This window comes from Diuraphis noxia, unplaced genomic scaffold (genome assembly GCF_037042655.1).
Source record: "Diuraphis noxia isolate RWA-SAM2 unplaced genomic scaffold, SU_Dnox_SAM2 contig0004, whole genome shotgun sequence".
NCBI classification, from domain to species: domain Eukaryota; kingdom Metazoa; phylum Arthropoda; class Insecta; order Hemiptera; family Aphididae; genus Diuraphis; species Diuraphis noxia.
In genome coordinates this window covers 66,807,244-66,826,302 of record NW_028301714.1, presented here as the reverse complement: position 1 = coordinate 66,826,302, position 19,059 = coordinate 66,807,244, and the positions used below count along the sequence as shown (strand labels likewise).

At 28.0% G+C, this 19,059-nt stretch overlaps 5 protein-coding genes across 8 annotated transcripts; 3 read left to right on the top strand and 2 right to left on the bottom strand.

The window, feature by feature from the left end:
* Window positions 1-215: 215 nt before the first annotated feature.
* On the bottom strand, window positions 216-5,878 carry LOC107171558 (uncharacterized). 2 transcript variants are annotated; one of them, XM_089225239.1, is made up of 4 exons: window positions 5,746-5,878; window positions 5,590-5,678; window positions 4,598-4,790; window positions 216-1,402 (listed from the first exon to the last, which is right to left on the bottom strand). In XM_089225239.1, exon 4 carries the CDS (start codon window positions 1,380-1,382, stop codon window positions 414-416), a length of 969 nt encoding a protein of 322 aa, XP_089081365.1. In that variant the 5' UTR covers window positions 1,383-1,402; window positions 4,598-4,790; window positions 5,590-5,678; window positions 5,746-5,878; the 3' UTR covers window positions 216-413. The 2 variants fall into 2 exon arrangements, with proteins under 2 accessions (XP_089081365.1, XP_089081366.1); XM_089225240.1 differs by lacking the exons at window positions 5,590-5,678; window positions 5,746-5,878 and adding an exon at window positions 4,878-5,039.
* On the bottom strand, window positions 1,669-4,586 carry PIG-T (phosphatidylinositol glycan anchor biosynthesis class T). Its single transcript, XM_015522358.2, has one exon. The coding sequence runs from the start codon at window positions 4,431-4,433 to the stop codon at window positions 2,712-2,714; it is 1,722 nt and encodes a 573-aa protein (XP_015377844.1). The 5' UTR covers window positions 4,434-4,586; the 3' UTR covers window positions 1,669-2,711.
* A 2,071-nt stretch (window positions 5,879-7,949) lies between the features above and the next one.
* Window positions 7,950-10,533, top strand: Fntb (Farnesyl transferase beta subunit). 3 transcript variants are annotated; one of them, XM_015522425.2, is made up of 3 exons: window positions 7,950-8,273; window positions 8,833-9,166; window positions 9,234-10,533. In XM_015522425.2, exons 2-3 carry the CDS (start codon window positions 8,835-8,837, stop codon window positions 10,096-10,098), a joined length of 1,197 nt encoding a protein of 398 aa, XP_015377911.1. In that variant the 5' UTR covers window positions 7,950-8,273; window positions 8,833-8,834; the 3' UTR covers window positions 10,099-10,533. The 3 variants fall into 3 exon arrangements, with proteins under 3 accessions (XP_015377911.1, XP_015377916.1, XP_015377904.1); XM_015522430.2 differs by having other exon boundaries at window positions 7,950-8,281; XM_015522418.2 differs by having other exon boundaries at window positions 7,952-8,160.
* Window positions 10,534-11,556: 1,023 nt separating this feature from the next.
* Window positions 11,557-15,290, top strand: mRpL39 (mitochondrial ribosomal protein L39). Its single transcript, XM_015522447.2, has 8 exons — window positions 11,557-11,719; window positions 11,800-12,006; window positions 12,069-12,314; window positions 12,918-13,139; window positions 14,097-14,197; window positions 14,294-14,365; window positions 15,033-15,080; window positions 15,145-15,290. The coding sequence occupies exons 1-8, from the start codon at window positions 11,668-11,670 to the stop codon at window positions 15,220-15,222; spliced, it is 1,026 nt and encodes a 341-aa protein (XP_015377933.1). The 5' UTR covers window positions 11,557-11,667; the 3' UTR covers window positions 15,223-15,290.
* Window positions 15,291-16,763: 1,473 nt separating this feature from the next.
* RpL27A (ribosomal protein L27A) lies at window positions 16,764-19,024 on the top strand. Its single transcript, XM_015521960.2, has 5 exons — window positions 16,764-16,920; window positions 17,491-17,554; window positions 17,979-18,076; window positions 18,471-18,620; window positions 18,826-19,024. Exons 1-5 carry the CDS (start codon window positions 16,918-16,920, stop codon window positions 18,952-18,954), a joined length of 444 nt encoding a protein of 147 aa, XP_015377446.1. The 5' UTR covers window positions 16,764-16,917; the 3' UTR covers window positions 18,955-19,024.
* The last annotated feature ends 35 nt before the right edge of the window (window positions 19,025-19,059 follow it).

Genomic DNA, 19,059 nt, shown 5'->3' with positions numbered 1-19,059 from the left:
TGACAAATTGACGAGACATAACTTCTCGTTTAATGAAAATATAAATTTCTATTCATACTAGACTTAGTTCACGAATCTGAAAAATAAAGCTTTTAAAAATTTTCATTTATTTTAATGACCATTAATGCCCATCTTAAGTTTTTTTTTAATAGTTTCAAACTATATCATTGTACAGAAATGTTTATTTACAAAATTACAAAACAAATAACCACAAATTAATTGTTATAACTGTACACAAAGTTTATTTAATAGAACCCGCAACAACTATACCACAATCACATTCATGATTAATAGTGATTAAAGACAATATTTAATGGCGAGCTTTTTCTACAAAATAATATGAAATTGAAATAAATTAATTTATGATTAAATACATTTAAAGCTATAATATATTATTATTTAATTACATTTATTTAAGGCTGTACATTAATATTTACACAATTTTTACCCAATACAGGTAGCTTTGTAGCCCAATCTGGATATGGTGGTTGCAATACACCTGACAACATCATGTCTTTGACACAATCAATAATACTTTCACCTTTTAGAACCACTCTGGTTTTGCAAATCTTGCCGGCTAGGTTGCTGTTGCTGAATACTGACATATCACTCTCCACATTTATTGTGAACTCGTTAAGTACCCTGCATTTTTCCCCAAATAGTTGTTGAACATATTCTTGAACATCTTCTTCTTTATAATTGTTAAGCAATGTTGGAATTTCCTTGTTTTTTTCATTACCTCTATTCTTGTCTTCCAACAAACTTACCATTGACGGCAGATTTTTGCCCGACAGTGAGTAGGGCTTACATTTACTGGCTCCGACTGATTTTATAACTATTTTCAACAGTCTATTATCAATGTTTTGAGGTTTGTGAAAAACATGAAACACTTTTCCTGGAGCTATGGTGAAAAAATATGGATTATTCAGTTTTACAATGGTTTTTTTTTTTTTTGTTTCATTAATATCTATCAACACCCAAAACAATTTATTACACTTCATAACATATGTAATCGCTTTAATATTCAATTTGTTTAACATAGCCTCAATATTATTTCTAATTATCTCTTTGTCTAACAATTGTTTATTGACTTTATCAATAGTCACTGTCCACCACTGACTATTTTGATGGAAGATGGCGTCCACTAACAAAACTCGATGGTATGTTTCATCAATAGAATCACTATCTTTTAAATGCTGATGTACTACTGATACAATGTTTGCTACACTTAAACGCAAACGGCATTCTGTTACTATATTGATAATATCTTTCCATTCTAGATTCAAATGTAAAATTTTGAATAACTGTTTAAGTTCATTCATGTTAAACCTTTTCATTTTCATAAGAATTTTATCCAACATCAATTTTTCAAGAGTCGCCATTTCTTAATGGTATCAGAGAACTAGAACACAAAAAATCAAAAAACAAAATTATAGAATATTTTTTCAAACTAATATTTTTAGTAAAAAAAATTGTTAATGTTTGATTCCACTAAAACCAATATAATATATTCAAGCCTAACAATAAATTAGTGAAAGCAATTACGTCGGCAATTTCTAATAGTTTTGTTTTTAAAGACTTTATCAAAGTCGTTTAATATTTAAAAGGTAAATAGTAAAATAAAATTGATTAATCTGTAACAAAATAAAAAATAAACATACTAAAATGTTTATTATAGTACCAGTGGTTTTATTTCCAAATTTGTAATGACTATAAGGTATTCTATTTTAAAAAATAAATAATATAATATGACAATTATAGACATTTTACAACAAAAAAGTCGTTACCAGATAAATTGAAACAGTGGCGGCGGTGTGACAACAAAAAACCAGAGGTTCTCCGTATTTGATTTTCAGCCGATTCATTTATTTTTATACATTTATAATAAATAAATTAGTGAGACACCATCCGGTCGAAACACACCACAATTAGTTTGGGCTACACCAACCGAAAAGCGCCACCATCTAAATTTATCCGGCAAGTGGCAATGACTGTACTTACTACTTTGACAATTTAATCTCATGAATAGTAGGTAAACATTACTAACTCAACAATTGTTTAATTATTAATATTAACATAATTAAAGTAAAAGGTAACACAAAATAAATTCTATTCACTATCAATATATAGAATAAAACCTGCTAAATATAAAGAACACAACTAATACAAGCAACTGAAAGATTAAAGTATAGCAAGGACTGTGAATTTTATAACTAAAATTAATATTATAATTTATAACATGAAACCCTATATTTTTACATAAATTAATTATACCAACGTGTAAATAAAATCCAATAAAATAATAAAACATTTCACATTAACTTATTTAATAAAATTAAGAAATATTTTATTTGCAAAAATGTTTTTTTCAAGGTATAATTATAAGAATATATATATTAGAATACCTATATCAGGAATGGCAAAAGACATCACTTTACAATTTTTTAAAGCATGGAATTTAAGAATGAAATAAGTAATATATATAAATAAATAAAATTATGATCTCGTTATTAATAATTAAAAATATAATATAATGAGTAATATAATTTTTAGTAATCAAGTTAGGAATTTACCATCCCTGACCTATATGTTTATACTACCTATTTCATAAAATAAGTTATTAAATTTAAAATACATGTAATAGATAAACATAAAATTTGTTTTATCAAATTAAATATATAATATTCACAGTGAAAACAAATGTTATATAATTATGATTCTGTACAATGTACTTTGTCTTTCATGAATTCTTCAGATACATGACCTAATGTTGAATGATAACTCAACTCTTCAGGAGCAAAAACTTTAACTTTTGCTGCTTTTCCTGTTTTGTTTTTCTTTCTACTCCAAATTATATTTTCCAACCAAACATACAATTTTTGTGCAACAGATGCTAAACCAGGCACATACTTAGCTGTAGTCAATTTCAGTCGTTTAGTTGTAATATTGTGGATTGGGCCAAACGCCAATGCTACTACAGTGCAAGCTAAACATATAACATTGTAAGGCATACTGAAATCAGGAGTTGGTAGTGTAATGATAAAATTTTCTGTTTTCAAACAAATTAAGTAATCGGATCCAGTTGAATTTATATTGTCAACAATTAATGATTTATCAAACGTTAGAGAAGTAGCATGTCTCGGAATTGTGGCTTTCACAATAGCTGAGCCAATATAAAAGCCGTGATTAGCATCTGGTGGATATTCTTGCCACTTCAAGAACACATAATCAAACTGAACAGATATTTCGGTAACCGAACGCGGCGCAAGCTCTAAAACTATTTCTAAATAGTAAATTCGTACTCTTCCTTTCCCCGGTTTATAAATTAAACCTTTTGGTGTAACACGAATACCATTGCTAGTTACTTTTAATGTATGATAGTAAATTGGTAAGAACCATGGGATATTCTCAATGACAGTGGCAATTATAGGTAACCTATGATCATTGTATATGCGGGTAACTAGCCCTCCATATTCTTGTCCAAATCCAGTGATAAATCTATCTGTGTACAGTAATGGCCGTAATTCAGACACAGCAATTTTTGGTCTAGGGACTATAGCAGATAAGTGAAATATGCCATTTAGGTTATAAACAGCAATATTCTTTTTCAAAAAGTAATCGGGTTCTTGTGAAATCAAATAAGGAACGCTAATATTTGATGATGTATCTAAATATATTTTACTGTAATCTGCCAAAGGACATGTCTTGAACAGACCAGTGCCAAACATCTTGCGAAGAGACCAATCATAGTTGTTATTGAAACTTATAAATACAGAATCATATACTAGAGAAACAGTTTGGCGGAGTTCATATTTGCATTTTCCTGCATTACATAATGGCCTGAAATGAATTCCCAAGGAATGATAGTTGGCATTGTGCACACGGCCAGAGTTCAATAAGCTTGACAAGCCTCGAGTAGAATCACAAGGCAAAAGTTTTTTCCATGGCGTCAAATTTTCAGTACAAACATTTTCTCGAGGTAAATTTGAATACCGATAGACCCTGTCGGCGGATGATTCATAGCTATTGGCACTGTTGATAAAATTCAATGACGTACACAATAAACCAGACAACGCGTTTGTCAGGCCATACCAGTACTTGTCTACATCTTGTGTGTCGTTGTGGAAACGAGCAGATATCTCGGCGCCTGATGGTGCGTCGACGGCCGGATAACCCCAGGACTTGTGTCTCCACAGGCCGGATGTAAGATCGACATTGAGTTCTGCTACATGAAATCTATCGATTATGTCTCCCAACGAGTGTGGAAACAAAGTAGAATGCTTGAAAGAGTCGTCTTCACGGATTATTGTGAACTGAAAAAACGAGTACACGTAACCGGTAGCCAAGGGCTTAATGAACAATTCTTCACTGTAAGTCTCTGAATACGCTGGACCAATGAATATAAACAAAAACCCAAGACATTTGACGTTCATTTTACACAAAAAATAATATATTAATATTATCCGTAGATATTAGATACACAACGTCAAGTAAATATTAAATTTTTAAGGCAAAAAATTAAAAATAATAATAACCGGTAAGTAATGATAATGATAATACGACAAAGTGATAGGATTATCGAAAAATTGAATATTACCGTTTCAGCACAGAATGATACTTGAGCAACAGCAGGACGCGAACGAAAGATGAAAAAGTTTTCCCAAAACTAAACGATGTAAATCCACTAAATCCGTAAACTTCACACGACACACCAGTACACAACATAACGCACAGAGAACCAGTGTTGCCAACAATTGTGAGCAAAAAATGGTCAGACATGAAAAAAAAGGCTAAAAAAAACATTTTATTAAATAAAAATGTCAATAATGTCTCATAAATAATTAAACTATTTTTATCATGTATGCAAACAAAATTACGTTTAAATAATTCATTTTATAAAAATTGGTAATCATCTTGACTAAGGACCCGTTTTACAATCATAGTTTAAACCTCGGTTATGCTTGAACCACTGATTTTACCGGCCGAATTCCGTGGTTTAGCCGGAGTTCAACTTACTATTGTAATACGGGGTACGGGCCCTAAACAAAATGAGTCTGAAATCAATCAACACGCCGGTTACGGACTAGTAAATAGAACATGATCTAAGCAGTCCACGGACGTTTAATAATAATAAGTGATAACTGATTATTACTAAATACTAATGTATCTGATGAAATAAATTAAAGGGCTAGTACATTTTCAGTGGCTAGCGGCTCCTTAAAAAATGGTAGTTTTAGCTATAGACCTATATAAGATTCTTTTATAGGTCTATGGTTTTAGCCACGGACTACGATTATGATGGACCGGTCTCAAAGCATTATCAGTGGAACCGAAATGTCAAAATGATTAGGGAGTTTTAGGAAAACAGTGCCATCTATTATTCAGTTTTAATGATGACAATGCATAATATAAAATAATAACAACTTTGCAATATTTTAAATATAAATTTGATATTTTGATAGTTTTTAGGTACAAACAAGCTTTGAAAACTTTTTTTTTCGCATTATTTTTATTTTTATATTTGTTTATTATAAGTGTATACTGATGCATTCTCGTAATAATGTAATACGATATAATAGACATTAGTACATCACTTTTATGGTCGTGGCATGGAAACTGAATTGGTCCATATTCTGAAAAGAAATTTTCCAAAGTGAGTTCAAACAATTTCCAATTTCCTGTAGATTATAGACAAGTAAATATTTTATAACAAATAATTAACAATGTAAAAATGTTAACTCTTACAATAGCAACATCCGGTGGGATTGAGTATCCAACACGTCTATCGATAAATATGGTTGCGGAACGGCCTATACTATTTTTTTGTAAAACTAAACAATAAAACAACGCAATAAGCCGAGCCGGAATCTTATTGAAAAGTCACGTGACTAAAATGACGAGCCTATCACGCCATCTACGGAATTTGATAGAACTAATTGTACAACGGCTATTTATAGTATATGATCATTATAATTATATTATTGTTCTATGATATTATGCAGATTTGCGGACTATAAACCTGAATATTTATTTATTGCATGCCTACCTATTTATAATATTTATATAGAATTTATAGATGAACATTAATATTTTTGTATCACTATATTTTACTTCTGTATAATAAATTGAAGAGACAAATAATAACCTTTATTACCAAGTCCAACCTTATCAATAGTATTTAATATGTAACTTATATATCATGTAAATAATTTAGAGTTAAACCCATTGTTGCCAATGGCCATAGTTGTTGAGGCTTAATTCAAATAAAAAAGATAAATAATTAAATTGAAGAACAAGATCATAGGCGAATCTACGGGGTGTGCCGGGTGTGCCAGGCACACCCTAATACATAATATGTTTTATATTTATATATTTATATTATAAAGCTAAACAATTAAATAATAATAATTAATAATATAATATATATACACATTAATTTAATATTAGATTTTGTAAGTGTTCAGAATCAGTCTGAAATAATTAAATATTTAATAAAAATAGGTAATAATTACATGTATTTTTTTTATCAATAATATTGTTATTTTACATTATTAATGAAGCCTGTATATTTATAATTTAAATCACTACACTGTCTACACGTATTGACGTATTTGTTTATTGTTATTGTTAAATTATATTATTCAATGTTATTGTCGTCAATACAAAAACGTCACGGTCGGTCTAATAGTGGTGGTAACTATTTTTAGCGAAAAAATATTGCCTTTTCATGGAAATCGACATCGCACTGATAACAATAAAAAAATTCTAATAATAATAATAATAACACTTTTGGTAATTTGTATTTCATTTATTAATTATTTTATCATTATTTAATCTGATGTGATTTGTTTACAGCTTCATTCCCTCTGTAATATAAAAAAAATAAATACAAAAAAGAGCCGGGCACACTCAAATATAAAACTCTGGATCCGCCTATGAACAAGATTTATGATAGAAATACAGAAACAAAATATTAGAATAATTATATTTTATTAATGAAGTCATACAATTTATCACCTAGAGAGCTCTGTGTGCTGGTGTAAAAGCCAATACACGTTTTGAGCTTCACATTTTCACGGTTCGTTCCGCATTTCCGCAACCATATTATCTATAGCCGTGGTATGCAAATACCATATCTTCCGGAAGAAAATGATCAGCACACACAAATTGCATAACAGAGTCTTTGCAAATATACTTTTTGATCTCCAAATTTCATGCAAAATAATTGTTCTTTGGACATTAAATAGAGAAATCTTCGGATTTTTTTACGCTTGAATATCCCAGAATTGAACACTTCCTTACTTTCATCTTAAATTTTCAAATGTAAAAACATAATCTAAAATGTCTAGTATCGAACTGCCGATTATCGAAGATTAAAAATCAAATAACAATTATAATGAATAAATGAATAAATTATTTTCACTTTCAATATATTATTAAAAAGAGGCGGAAGGCGGTATAGTGTTATCAAGGAATAAATGATAGTATCGTTATTAAAAACCGGGTTGCGCCTGAGAGCATAAAAACCTAGTATCAAGAGTACAGACATATTTTGCGACTCATCCCGCTATACACTCCTCATCATATTTTCGAAACCAGTATAATATATATATAGTCCAGTATAATCATAGTCCGTGCTACTACAATTAAATTAATATTACTCTAAATCACAAAAACATAACAATTTAACAACCAATCAGATGCATTAACGGTACATCACATTTTTTAACCAGCCGATATCGGCTAGTAAGCGTAACCGGAAGCTAACGGTCAATAACAGAGTTGACCGGAGTTTGTAATACTGGTTATTTCATCTTACAGTCCGTTAAACACTGATCGGAGGATAACCCATGATTGTAATACTAGCCCTAAAAATTTTACAACTTTTGATTTGTTTTTTAAACTGATAACGAAATATCCAATATGCCCCTACTACATTACTGTATTCTACAACTGTTACTATATCCCTACTATCATCCTCATTATATAGAATATTATATTTATTTTATCTATAGATAATAAATTTAAAGCTATAGATAATAGATAATAGATTTCTTTCTTGTTGAGCAGTTGACAGTTGAGCCTTGATCTCATAGCTGTCTCTTTCCTCCTGGTTGTTACCGAGTTCCTTCAATATTAAATTACATACGAGTGTATCAAGTATGTTTCAATAAATATTTCCTAAATTCTATTTGTTTTTTTAGTTAGTAAACAGAGGAAGTTTGATGTAATATAAACACAATTCATTTTTTTAATTTAAAAACACTGTAACAGTAAGTTAGTAAGCACTTGTTAAATTTTATCCATCATAAAATGTAATAGAATTTAGATATAATATCATCAGAAAGTGTCGTATTTGACTTTTATCACTTTTATTTAGTTTCTACCTGTAATGTTTTCTTATGCACTTTTCACATATTAATGCTTATTATTATGTTATTATATTATATTTATTGTGTATTTGTACATATTAGGTGCATATAAAAATAAAAAACATACTAAACAAAATCTAAATTAAGGTATAATTTTCTTTAAGCATTTACAAATTAGATTGATGTGAATGTTTACAAATTTAAAATATCCACATTTTACTTCTTAACTACTAATGTTAACCTAGTGTTAAATTAACAGGAATAAATGAAATAAACATTTTAAAGATTAATTAATTAATTTTTTCCAAAGTAATTATAATTACAGTCCCACTGTACTGATATGTGAATTCTTGGTGATATTTTTGAAAGATTTTTATTTTTGCATGTTGAAATTAATTAATGAAATGTTTTGTATCAATACTGCACAAACCTATTTTTGTATTTGATTGATTTGTTTTAGAAATGAACAAGTTTTTAGCAGTACCACGACTTAAACTAGATAATGAATCAATTGAAACAACTACATCTGAAAATCAAAGTCAAGTTGAAAAAAAAATTGAAAAATTATTTGAATCGTTTTGTTCCAAAGCACAATGTGATCCAGAAGCTCCAGTTTTATACAAACAAAATCACATAAATTATATAAAAAGTCATATGTTTACTCTACCGGAGAACTATGAATGTCTTGACTCCAGCCGTCCTTGGTTATGCTACTGGTTGTGTCAATCACTCGCACTCTTAAACTGTAAATTGTCAGTAGAAGAGAAATCTAATGTCGTTTCTTTCTTATCAAAGTATGTTATTAAAATGTATAGTAACAGAAGCCTAAATAGTTATATTTCATCTTCAAATTTTTTTTAGATGTCAACATGAATCTGGTGGTTTTTGTGGTGGACCGAATCAAATGCCACACTTAGCTCCTACATATGCTGCTGTCTGTGCATTATGTTTAATTGGTACAGAAGAAGCATATGCAGTGATCAATCGAGAGAATTTATACAAATTTTTGGTATCTCTTCGTTTACCTAATGGTTCATTCAGAATGCACAAACATGGCGAATGTGATGTCCGTGCTGTATATTGTTCAGCAACTGTAGCACGTTTAACTAACATATATTCTGATGTTTTGTTTGAATCAAGTGCTCAATGGGTGATCAGATGTCAGACATACGAAGGAGGCTTTGGTGGGGTGCCAGGAGTGGAAGCTCACGGGGGATATACATTTTGTGGATTTTCATCTTTATTGTTACTTAAATCAATTCATATGTGTGACACGAAATCACTTCTTCGATGGGTAGCAAATAAACAAATGTCATTTGAAGGTGGTTTCCAAGGGCGAACTAATAAACTTGTGGATGGTTGTTATTCTTTTTGGCAAGCTGCTATTTTTCCAGTAATATCAGAACTTTTAGAATCTGAAAATCAACGTCCAATGTGGTCAATGTATGATTATCAGGCTCTCCAAGAATATGTGCTCATATGTTGTCAGAATAGATATAGTGGAGGCCTTATTGATAAGCCTGGAAAACCACCTGATGTATACCATACTTGCTACGTTCTTAGTGGCCTATCGATAGCTCAACATGCAGTTGACAACAGTAGTTGTGTTGTTGGTAAACCGGAAAACATTTTGAACAAAAATAATCCTATTTATAACATTGAAGAAACTAGTCTACAGAAAGCTCTACAATATTTTAGTATGACAGAACCAATAAATTATTTTTAAGTATGAATATAGACAAAAGTTTGATCCTAATTTAATCTTGAGGAACTTGTTCTGTGAAGTTCAAACTAAGTCTTGTTAGTGTTATATTCTATTTGTAGAGTACCGAATCCGAGCAAATACAGTTTTAAAGTAAATACTGAATTCTAAAAATATCAATATTGTAATTAAAAATATTTTATAGTGAATTTATTTGCTAAAATTAGCGCTTCCACGGCAATCAATGATTTTAGTTCTTTTTTTTTAATTTTTTGGATTTTGTGAATATTGTAATTAATAAAATGTAATGAAATTGATTTTATTTTCAAATCTCAGATTGTAAATTTTACTATGTCTTCACATACTAAATGAATAATTCTATTTCTATAATTTTATTTATTTGATGTATGAAATTAATTTTCCTAATCAAAATAAACATTATCTACTTAATTACTTAAATGTATTTGTGTTGATATGAAAAAAAAAATACTTCAATCTATAATTATCAGTTAAAAATTAAGTAACAGCAATTTTTACTTATTTTAATAAATATAACTTGATACATTAATCAACAGAAAGAAGAAATAATAAAGCCCATTTTATTCTATAATAATTTTTATTTTTATTTTTTCATTATAGTACTTAGCAAATTAATTTTTTTTATGTTGATGAAACATTATTAATTATTTTTTTAATACCACACCAAACTGACAAAAATTAACTACTACTGCTAGCAAATAAGTATTAATTGAGCATTTTCGATTTGCTTAGTGCATTAGTAGAGATCATTCATCTATTTGTTGTTCGCGGGACTTCTAATGGGACTTAGTTCGTAGATTCTGTGGCTACACGCCTACACACATTGCACTCTAGTTATTTGCATCAAAATGGTACCGACAACTTAACCAAGGACTGCTCCTCTATCGACACCCACTCATAACTTAATTTTACCTTCAAAAATATTATACATAATTATTTTTTACATCAGTGTGTTGTATAAGTGTAAGGTGTCCATGCATCTAACTAAACAATTACCTCACGGACACCAGTCCAGCCAGCGTGATAATGTAATGTATTGTGCTCGTCACTAAAAGCATAGAACAGTAAAACACCGAATGCGATATGGAAATGCTTATTGCTTATATTTATCAATATTCAGCTTCAGACTTGTCGCAACGACTTTAATAACCTATAGACATAAAATATATATATTTATATATGTATGTCTATGTATATTGTATAATATATAAATAGGAATTTTTGGATTGTTGAGTTTCTATCAAAATAGTAAATAGCGCCAGTAAGTTGACGCAACGAATCAGTTTGCCGGTCTGCCCGGTCTTGAACAAAACCACGGAATATGATTATAATCATAGTCCGTGAACAAAACACATCATATCAAACCGGTGTATAACCTGTATATTATCTTTAATCGTGATTTCTTGGTTCTCCACATGATAAATGATAAAATACTATTATTATTTTTTATTATCCATATCTTTGACTTTTCTAAAATCGTGTTTAAAGGTTTAAGAGTTTCTATTATTGTGTTTTTTTTTTCGTTTTTTTGTTTGATGTATATATCCTAGAATAATGAAACGTTTCAGTAGCTGTTTGTATAAAAAATACAAAGGTTCATTGTGTCGTGAGTATAACAAATTGTCTACTACATATCAAATTTCACATTTAAAAATATATTATATTGAATGGATTGTATTTTTTTAGCCATAAAATATGTTTCCACATCTGCAGATATTCAACCTAAAAGTGAAATTATAGCTTATCAAAATAATTTATTCGATAAAGAACAGAAACGACAAAGAGAAGCTGTTGGTCGTATTGAAAAGATTACAGTTAAATACATTGGAGTGCCTGAAAATGTCACATTGTCCATGAACAAGGGTATTTCAACCCCTTTTCATTGTGCTCAACGTATGTGAGATTGTTATTATTACTTAGTTGATTATTATTTATGATTGCCTGTTTAATTGTAGACATATCTGAAATGTTGGTTAAAAGAAGTGGATTGGCCTTAATTGATGACACACATTTATGGGACATGCATAGACCTCTAGAATCAGACTGTGAACTAACTTTCATGCATGCACAATATCTACCAGACCCGTATCATTTCAACAGAGCATATTGGCGCAGTTGTTCGCTTATACTGGGGGCTGTAATTTCTAAAGCATTTAAAGCTGACATTCAACCAACTTTACATAGTTTTCCTTCACCTAATGGTTTGTTATTTGTTATTAATTAACCATCAAATATCATTAGCTTTATTTCTTTTCAGCTCTTTGAACACTTATTAAAACTTAATTTGTTTTTACAAAAGTGTTATTAATATTGTTCTTTAATGTAATAGAATATTCTTTTCTTTTTTTTCCTTTTAATTTCTATATTCAGATAAACCATATTTACACAAATTGTTTAATAGGAATATTTTATTCATTTTATACATTTAAAAAAATATTTTTACATGCAATTTCTAAAACTAAATGCATGTAATAACAAAATATTATACTTCTCTTTTAGTAGTTTTATACATGTATATAAGTTCTAGAAAATGTATAGAAATATAACAATTCTCTGGTTAACCTCTTATGACGGGCCTTCCATCATAAATACACCACTGGTCATTTAATTTTTGTTTTTCAATATCTACATTTTTTGTATAAAATATTAGCATATATATTGATTAACAAATTTGAATTTTCATTCGCTTGATCCTTTAAACTATTTATTATTTATATTAAATATCAATATTTTGTATTAAATTAATTTGTACATAAATTATTATTAATTTTTTACATATTTTTTTTTTTTAATTCGAAAATTAGTTAAAAGTGGAAGCTTTGTTTATGATGTGGAGTTATCAAATTTACCAGAATGGGCTCCAACAGAAAATGAACTTCGAATTTTATCAGCCAGTATGGTGAAATTCGCACAAAAATCTTATAAATTTGACAGACTTGCTGTTTCTGAAGAGCTTGCGTTAGACATATTCCAGGAAAACAAGTTTAAAAAAGAACAAGTACCAAACATAGCTCAACAATCAATTGGTAAGAACTGAATAATCAATTTAAATCTCAGGTTCTGTGATCATATTATATTCTTACTTGGTTAGTTAAATGTATAACTCAGCCTGTTGATGTGTGGTGGGAAATTTTATAATTATAAAAAACAAACCTAAATTAATCAATGTCCTAATATTGCGTAATCTGGCCAATGATAAAAGTAAACTATGTGTCCAAATTGATACATTCTATAACCCATTTGACTTAGCAACAATGTTAGTTTTGATTGCTGTCATCTATTTACCTGCGCAAAATGTTTTACTTGTCTTGTGAGTCAAAAATAAATAGTAGTTTTTATGTAATACAGTTATGTAGTTTATAGTATTATATGTTCTAATACCAATTTTAACAATTTCATGATAGATAATATTTCAGTATATTATAGATAAAATGACATAATATGTTATTTTTAACAGTGAAATATTTATTTATAAAATATATAATATATTAATTAAATTGTATCTACTTTATTTTGGAGTCATATTAAGTATAGATATTATTTTTAATTTGTATTGCGTTAAATGGGGACAATGGGGCATTTTCCTCGAGACAACTATAACCTTTTCTTGTTACAATTATGTAGTGTTTCATGCCCAGGTGTTAATTATTAATTATTAATAACTATGATGGATTGTCTAGTGAAAAAATTGAAAACTGGGTGTATATAAAATGTACATTGTTTATTTTTATCTATATTAAAGGGTTTTTGAATCAACTATAACATTAGTAAATTGTACACTTGGTATAATTTCAGAGTTAACCAACTCCCCCACACCTAACAAGTTTCCTTTATCTTACTTTCTTGTATGTGTCTTATATTACTCACAAATAAGGACTTTCTTTCTTATTTGAACATAAGTATTTGTTATTGTTATGCTCTTGTTCTTGTATTTTTTGGATTTGATCCGTACATTTTAATAAAAATAATAATAATTGTTTTAGATAAAAAGGTGATTTTATACAGAATTGATGATCATATTGATATAAGTAAAGGACCTATGATAGGCAATACAAATTTATTGGGACGCTGCAGTATTACTGCGGTATGTTTAAGACAACTTTTTTTTAAATACTACATTTATATTATACTGAAGGAAAAAAAAATATGTTTTAATATAATTTTTTTTAACTTACATTAGGTGCATCGTTTAGACACCAAAAATGGTCATTTATACAGATTTCAAGGAGTCTCTTTACCCGTAAATATTATGGTAAATATAATTTATTTTATTTTTTATGAGATGGTAATTATTGATTATTATAAATTATAACATACAAATAAATATTTTATACTCAGTAATAATGAAAAATCGTGTTTATGAAAATCAATTGGCATGACTTAAGACAAAATATGTTGAATTTTCAGTTATATAGAACTTATTGATATTATCTAACTAACTACTATATTAGATTATAATCAAATAATACTACCTAAAACTAATATGCTTATGTTAAAAACATCTTCTACATCTAACTTATAAATATAAATACCTTTTGTGTAAATCTAAATCTAGAAACATAAAAAATACTCATTTAAATCTAATAATACCAAAGACATGCAATTGTCTATAACACTAATTTAAACACTTAATACATTTTATTTATTTTAAAATTATCTGAATAAATTAACTTTTTATTATTCTGATAATGGAATTGTGCAATATCTGTCCTCCATGTTAATTTTGACGCTATATACATTTTTTTTTTTCATTATAACTCTTTCAGCACGAGCTTTAAGCTTTTTAAAGAGATATTAAAATTTTTAGTTGATCATTGGTTTCAATTACTCTGTATATCACGGTTTTATACTAAATGAATCAATATTTTACCAAGAAGTTATGTTTTGTTAACATTCATACTATTTTATTTTTGTTGCAGTTAAATCATTTTGCTTACTCCTTGTTAGAACAAAGGGCCAAAAAATTAGTAAGTTTTTTATGGATTTTTTATTTTTTTATGAAATATTTATAATTATTGGTTTTACTTTTAGAATGCAGCGAGGTGGGTTGATCATGCTCAAAATGATACATATGTTCCACAATTTGCTCGGGAAGAAACTGCAGCATAATTAAAGATAATAATTAGTGTACTTTAATAATAAATTTTTTTTAATTAAAAAAAAATTCAAATCTACAATGGTTTACAAAGTTATTTTAAATACTTAAAAGTTAAAATTGGTTTAAATTATTGAGTATTAACTCCATGACCATTGAATCGGTAATTCCTAAAATATTAGCATAAAAAATTATCATTTCCATAGTTTTATCTAAAGTTACATATAATTAATTAAAACGCTGTGACTGGTATAATTGATAATACTTAGATTTATATACATTTATTAACTAATACGGATAACTAACCTAAGAGTTGGTTCTGAAAATAATAGTACTGATAATAAAGATAGGTAATTGCATAGATCTAACTAGAACTGAATTAATGCAATTCACTCAACCATAGAATACATTTATTTCTCTTATGACCATACTCACTGAGATTAGTGAGATTATTCTTAGTCCGCCATAACCATAATGTATTGTTTTTATTGTTATATTATCATGATGCTATGTAAATCTTTAAGATCCATAAAAAAGAAATGATAATGGTAGATATAACTAAGAAAACAATTTTAATTTTAATTTTTACAAATAGTTTATAGCTGGAAACTTCATTAGTGGCTCCAATGCATTTAATGAAATATTTTTAGTGATATTACAAGCTGTGAATTCCAAACAATTGGACCAAACCAAATACCCAATAATTCAGTTCAATAATGTAACTAGTGAAATAAAAAATAATATCAAACTTTAATACATTTTAAATAAAATAATATTCAATTTTTGACTTTTTTAATATTCTGTTCAAGTTTGATACAATATTTTATGGTTCGGTTCGGATTCAAATAAAATTGTGTAGGTTTGGAATGTTTGGACCTGTTAATTTAAAGAAGAGTTTAGTTTGACTTAAAATATTATGATTAGTAACATCTCTTAATACTTTTATTTATACATAAGCATGTACATCAGCAATGTTAAGTTATAAATTATTAAATCAGTAATAGAAACTATGTAAATGAATCAAACATGCTAGATATTTCAGTTTTTATATTTCATAAATATATTTAAGTATATGATATTATATATATATATATATTATATAATGTATAATATTCAAAATGCATAGATACTAAGATACCTGCACATTATTATTATGTAAATAACATTTAAAGATATTAAATTAACGTATTATTACATTATTAAATCATATAATTTATTTATTCCATTTTGGATTTTGATACAATGATAATATCCGGCAAATGGCAATTTAATTATAATTAATAATTGTAATATTGATGCCGGTTACAATGGATACATGTAAAATAAATTTTTTTATTGGTATGTTTACTGTTACAACGTGGTCTTGGATTATAATATGTGATCACAGATATATAGAATATATAAGAATTATATAAGAATATAAGTATATAAGATATAAATATATATATAAATTATATAAGAATTCTATATATCTGTGTATGTGATTACTGATTATTATTATTATTTGACTAGACAGTGTCAGTCAGACCAGTCAGTGGCCACACTGTTTCCAAAGAGAATACGTATTTTGTATCTGTCGACTAACTTCCTAACCTATAATAACTTGTATATTATGAATGTTATGACTTGTGTTCGTGTATTCTAGTTCTCTTGATTTCAGTCTTCGAATTCAGCACCGCATTCTCATTTTTCTTCGTTCCTGAAGCAAAATGGTAAGTTCATTACGATTTAAAATAAAATAATTTTTTAATTGTATTTTATTTATTATAAATCGCATTAGACTTGTCTTGTGCTTAAGTTATACCTTACCCTCAATATAATTAATCAATCCTATTTTCGAAAAAAAAATTTGAAACCATGTGGCACGTACAATATTTACGAATAATGAATAGTTCGCCGTACTAGTCGACATTGGCATTTCTAAATATTATGCACATTGATCAAGTGATTTCTACGAGGAACTAGGTTTTGATATATTCTGTTACGCTGTTACAGTAATTGCCTCAATTTATTCCTTTTCTCGATACCTCCAACTGTTATCTTCATCTATTTTCTATTTCAACATCATGTTAACATTTGGTCATTCCAAACTAAATTTCTTATATTCTGTCATGATATTGTTTCAACTAAAATGTCGACTTTCACTTCTTAAGTACAGCAAGACAAATAGATGGAATTCCCACATTGGTTTAATTGTATCATTTTTGTATTAATTTATATTTATAGTTTGGCTGTTGATAATATTATAATTAATTCTATATCTACTATAAATCTTATTTTAGACTACCAGTAAAAAGAAGACTAGGAAGTTGCGAGGCCATGTCAGTCATGGACACGGTCGTATTGGTATGTATTAACAGTTTTACTTATTACTTGGGTACTACTCTAATAGTTATATCAAGACTATTTTCAGTATGTTGCACCATTTGATCAACATAATAACGAGTTCTAGTTTTTTGTTATAAAGTGTGTGCTAAATAAATTTGATATGTTTTTCAATAATCAATTATTTGTATTGTATAACTTCAATTGAAGAAATTCAATCTACACACATTTTCCTAGATTAATCCCATGTAATGCAGATTACATTAAGATAATATTTAATGTGTACAATTTTGTTGATGAACCAAAATGATGATACTCAGTTTAGCGACAGGCGGTCTGAAGTACAATTTTTATGTGGCTAGTTTATTTCAATCTGATTGGTCCATGTGTGATGTTGTTTAAATACTATTAATTATATGAATTTTATTGATTGATTTGTTTTAAGGTAAACATAGGAAGCATCCCGGAGGTAGAGGTAATGCTGGTGGTATGCATCACCACAGAATAAATTTTGACAAATACCATCCTGGTTATTTTGGAAAGGTATTAATTACTCAAATTAACACATTATAAGTTGGTATTGTAAAGATGGACTTTAATGTACTGCAATTTTTTGTTCTTTTAACTGCTGTTCTGTTGATATAATTCACGAGTTATCAATGAATGTAGTAGTAATAAAAGAATATATTTAAATTAATTATTTCAAACAACACTTAACATATTGTTTGAAAAAAAATTATATTTTAGTAGTTTTATCAATAAATTTCTAGTATTTGAAGAATTTAAAGAATATATTATAATATTAACGATAAGAACTATAATAAATCAGTGCATTTATTAATGCGGTGATAATACCATCTTTATTCTTGCTATGTAGTGAAGCTTTAACTGCACAGAATCATCCACAGTTCTTAACATTTTTGGTTTGTTTTTCTAGTTGGGTATGCGTAATTACCATTTGAGAAGAAATTCAAAATGGTGTCCTGCTATCAACCTTGAACAATTGTACACTCTAATTCCTGAAGAAACAAGGCAAAAATATGAAAATGACAAAGAAAAAGCTGTTGTCATTGATGTTGTCTCAAAGGTAAATGTTAATGAATATTTTTGATTTAAAATTGAATCCAAGTGATGATAAAATATTGTTTAGCGACAGGCGGTCTGAAGTACAAATTTTCATGTTGCCAAAATTTAATCTGATTGATTCTTTTTTATCTTTATTATATTTTTATTTATAAAAAATTATTAACAGTATTATAGTATTATGTTATAAAAAAATTATTATTTTTCAGGGTTACTACAAAGTATTGGGAAAAGGTAATCTTCCCAATCAGCCACTTATTGTAAAGGCTAAATTCTTTTCCAAAGTTGCTGAGCAAAAGATTAAGAAAGTTGGTGGTGCCTGTGTGCTTCAAGCCTAATTCGGTTTATATGTATAAATGACCCATTATATTGATAAATATAATAAAAATAACTGTTTTTTTAAAACAATTAGTGCTGAGTTTTTTTTAACTTATTTTTATAAA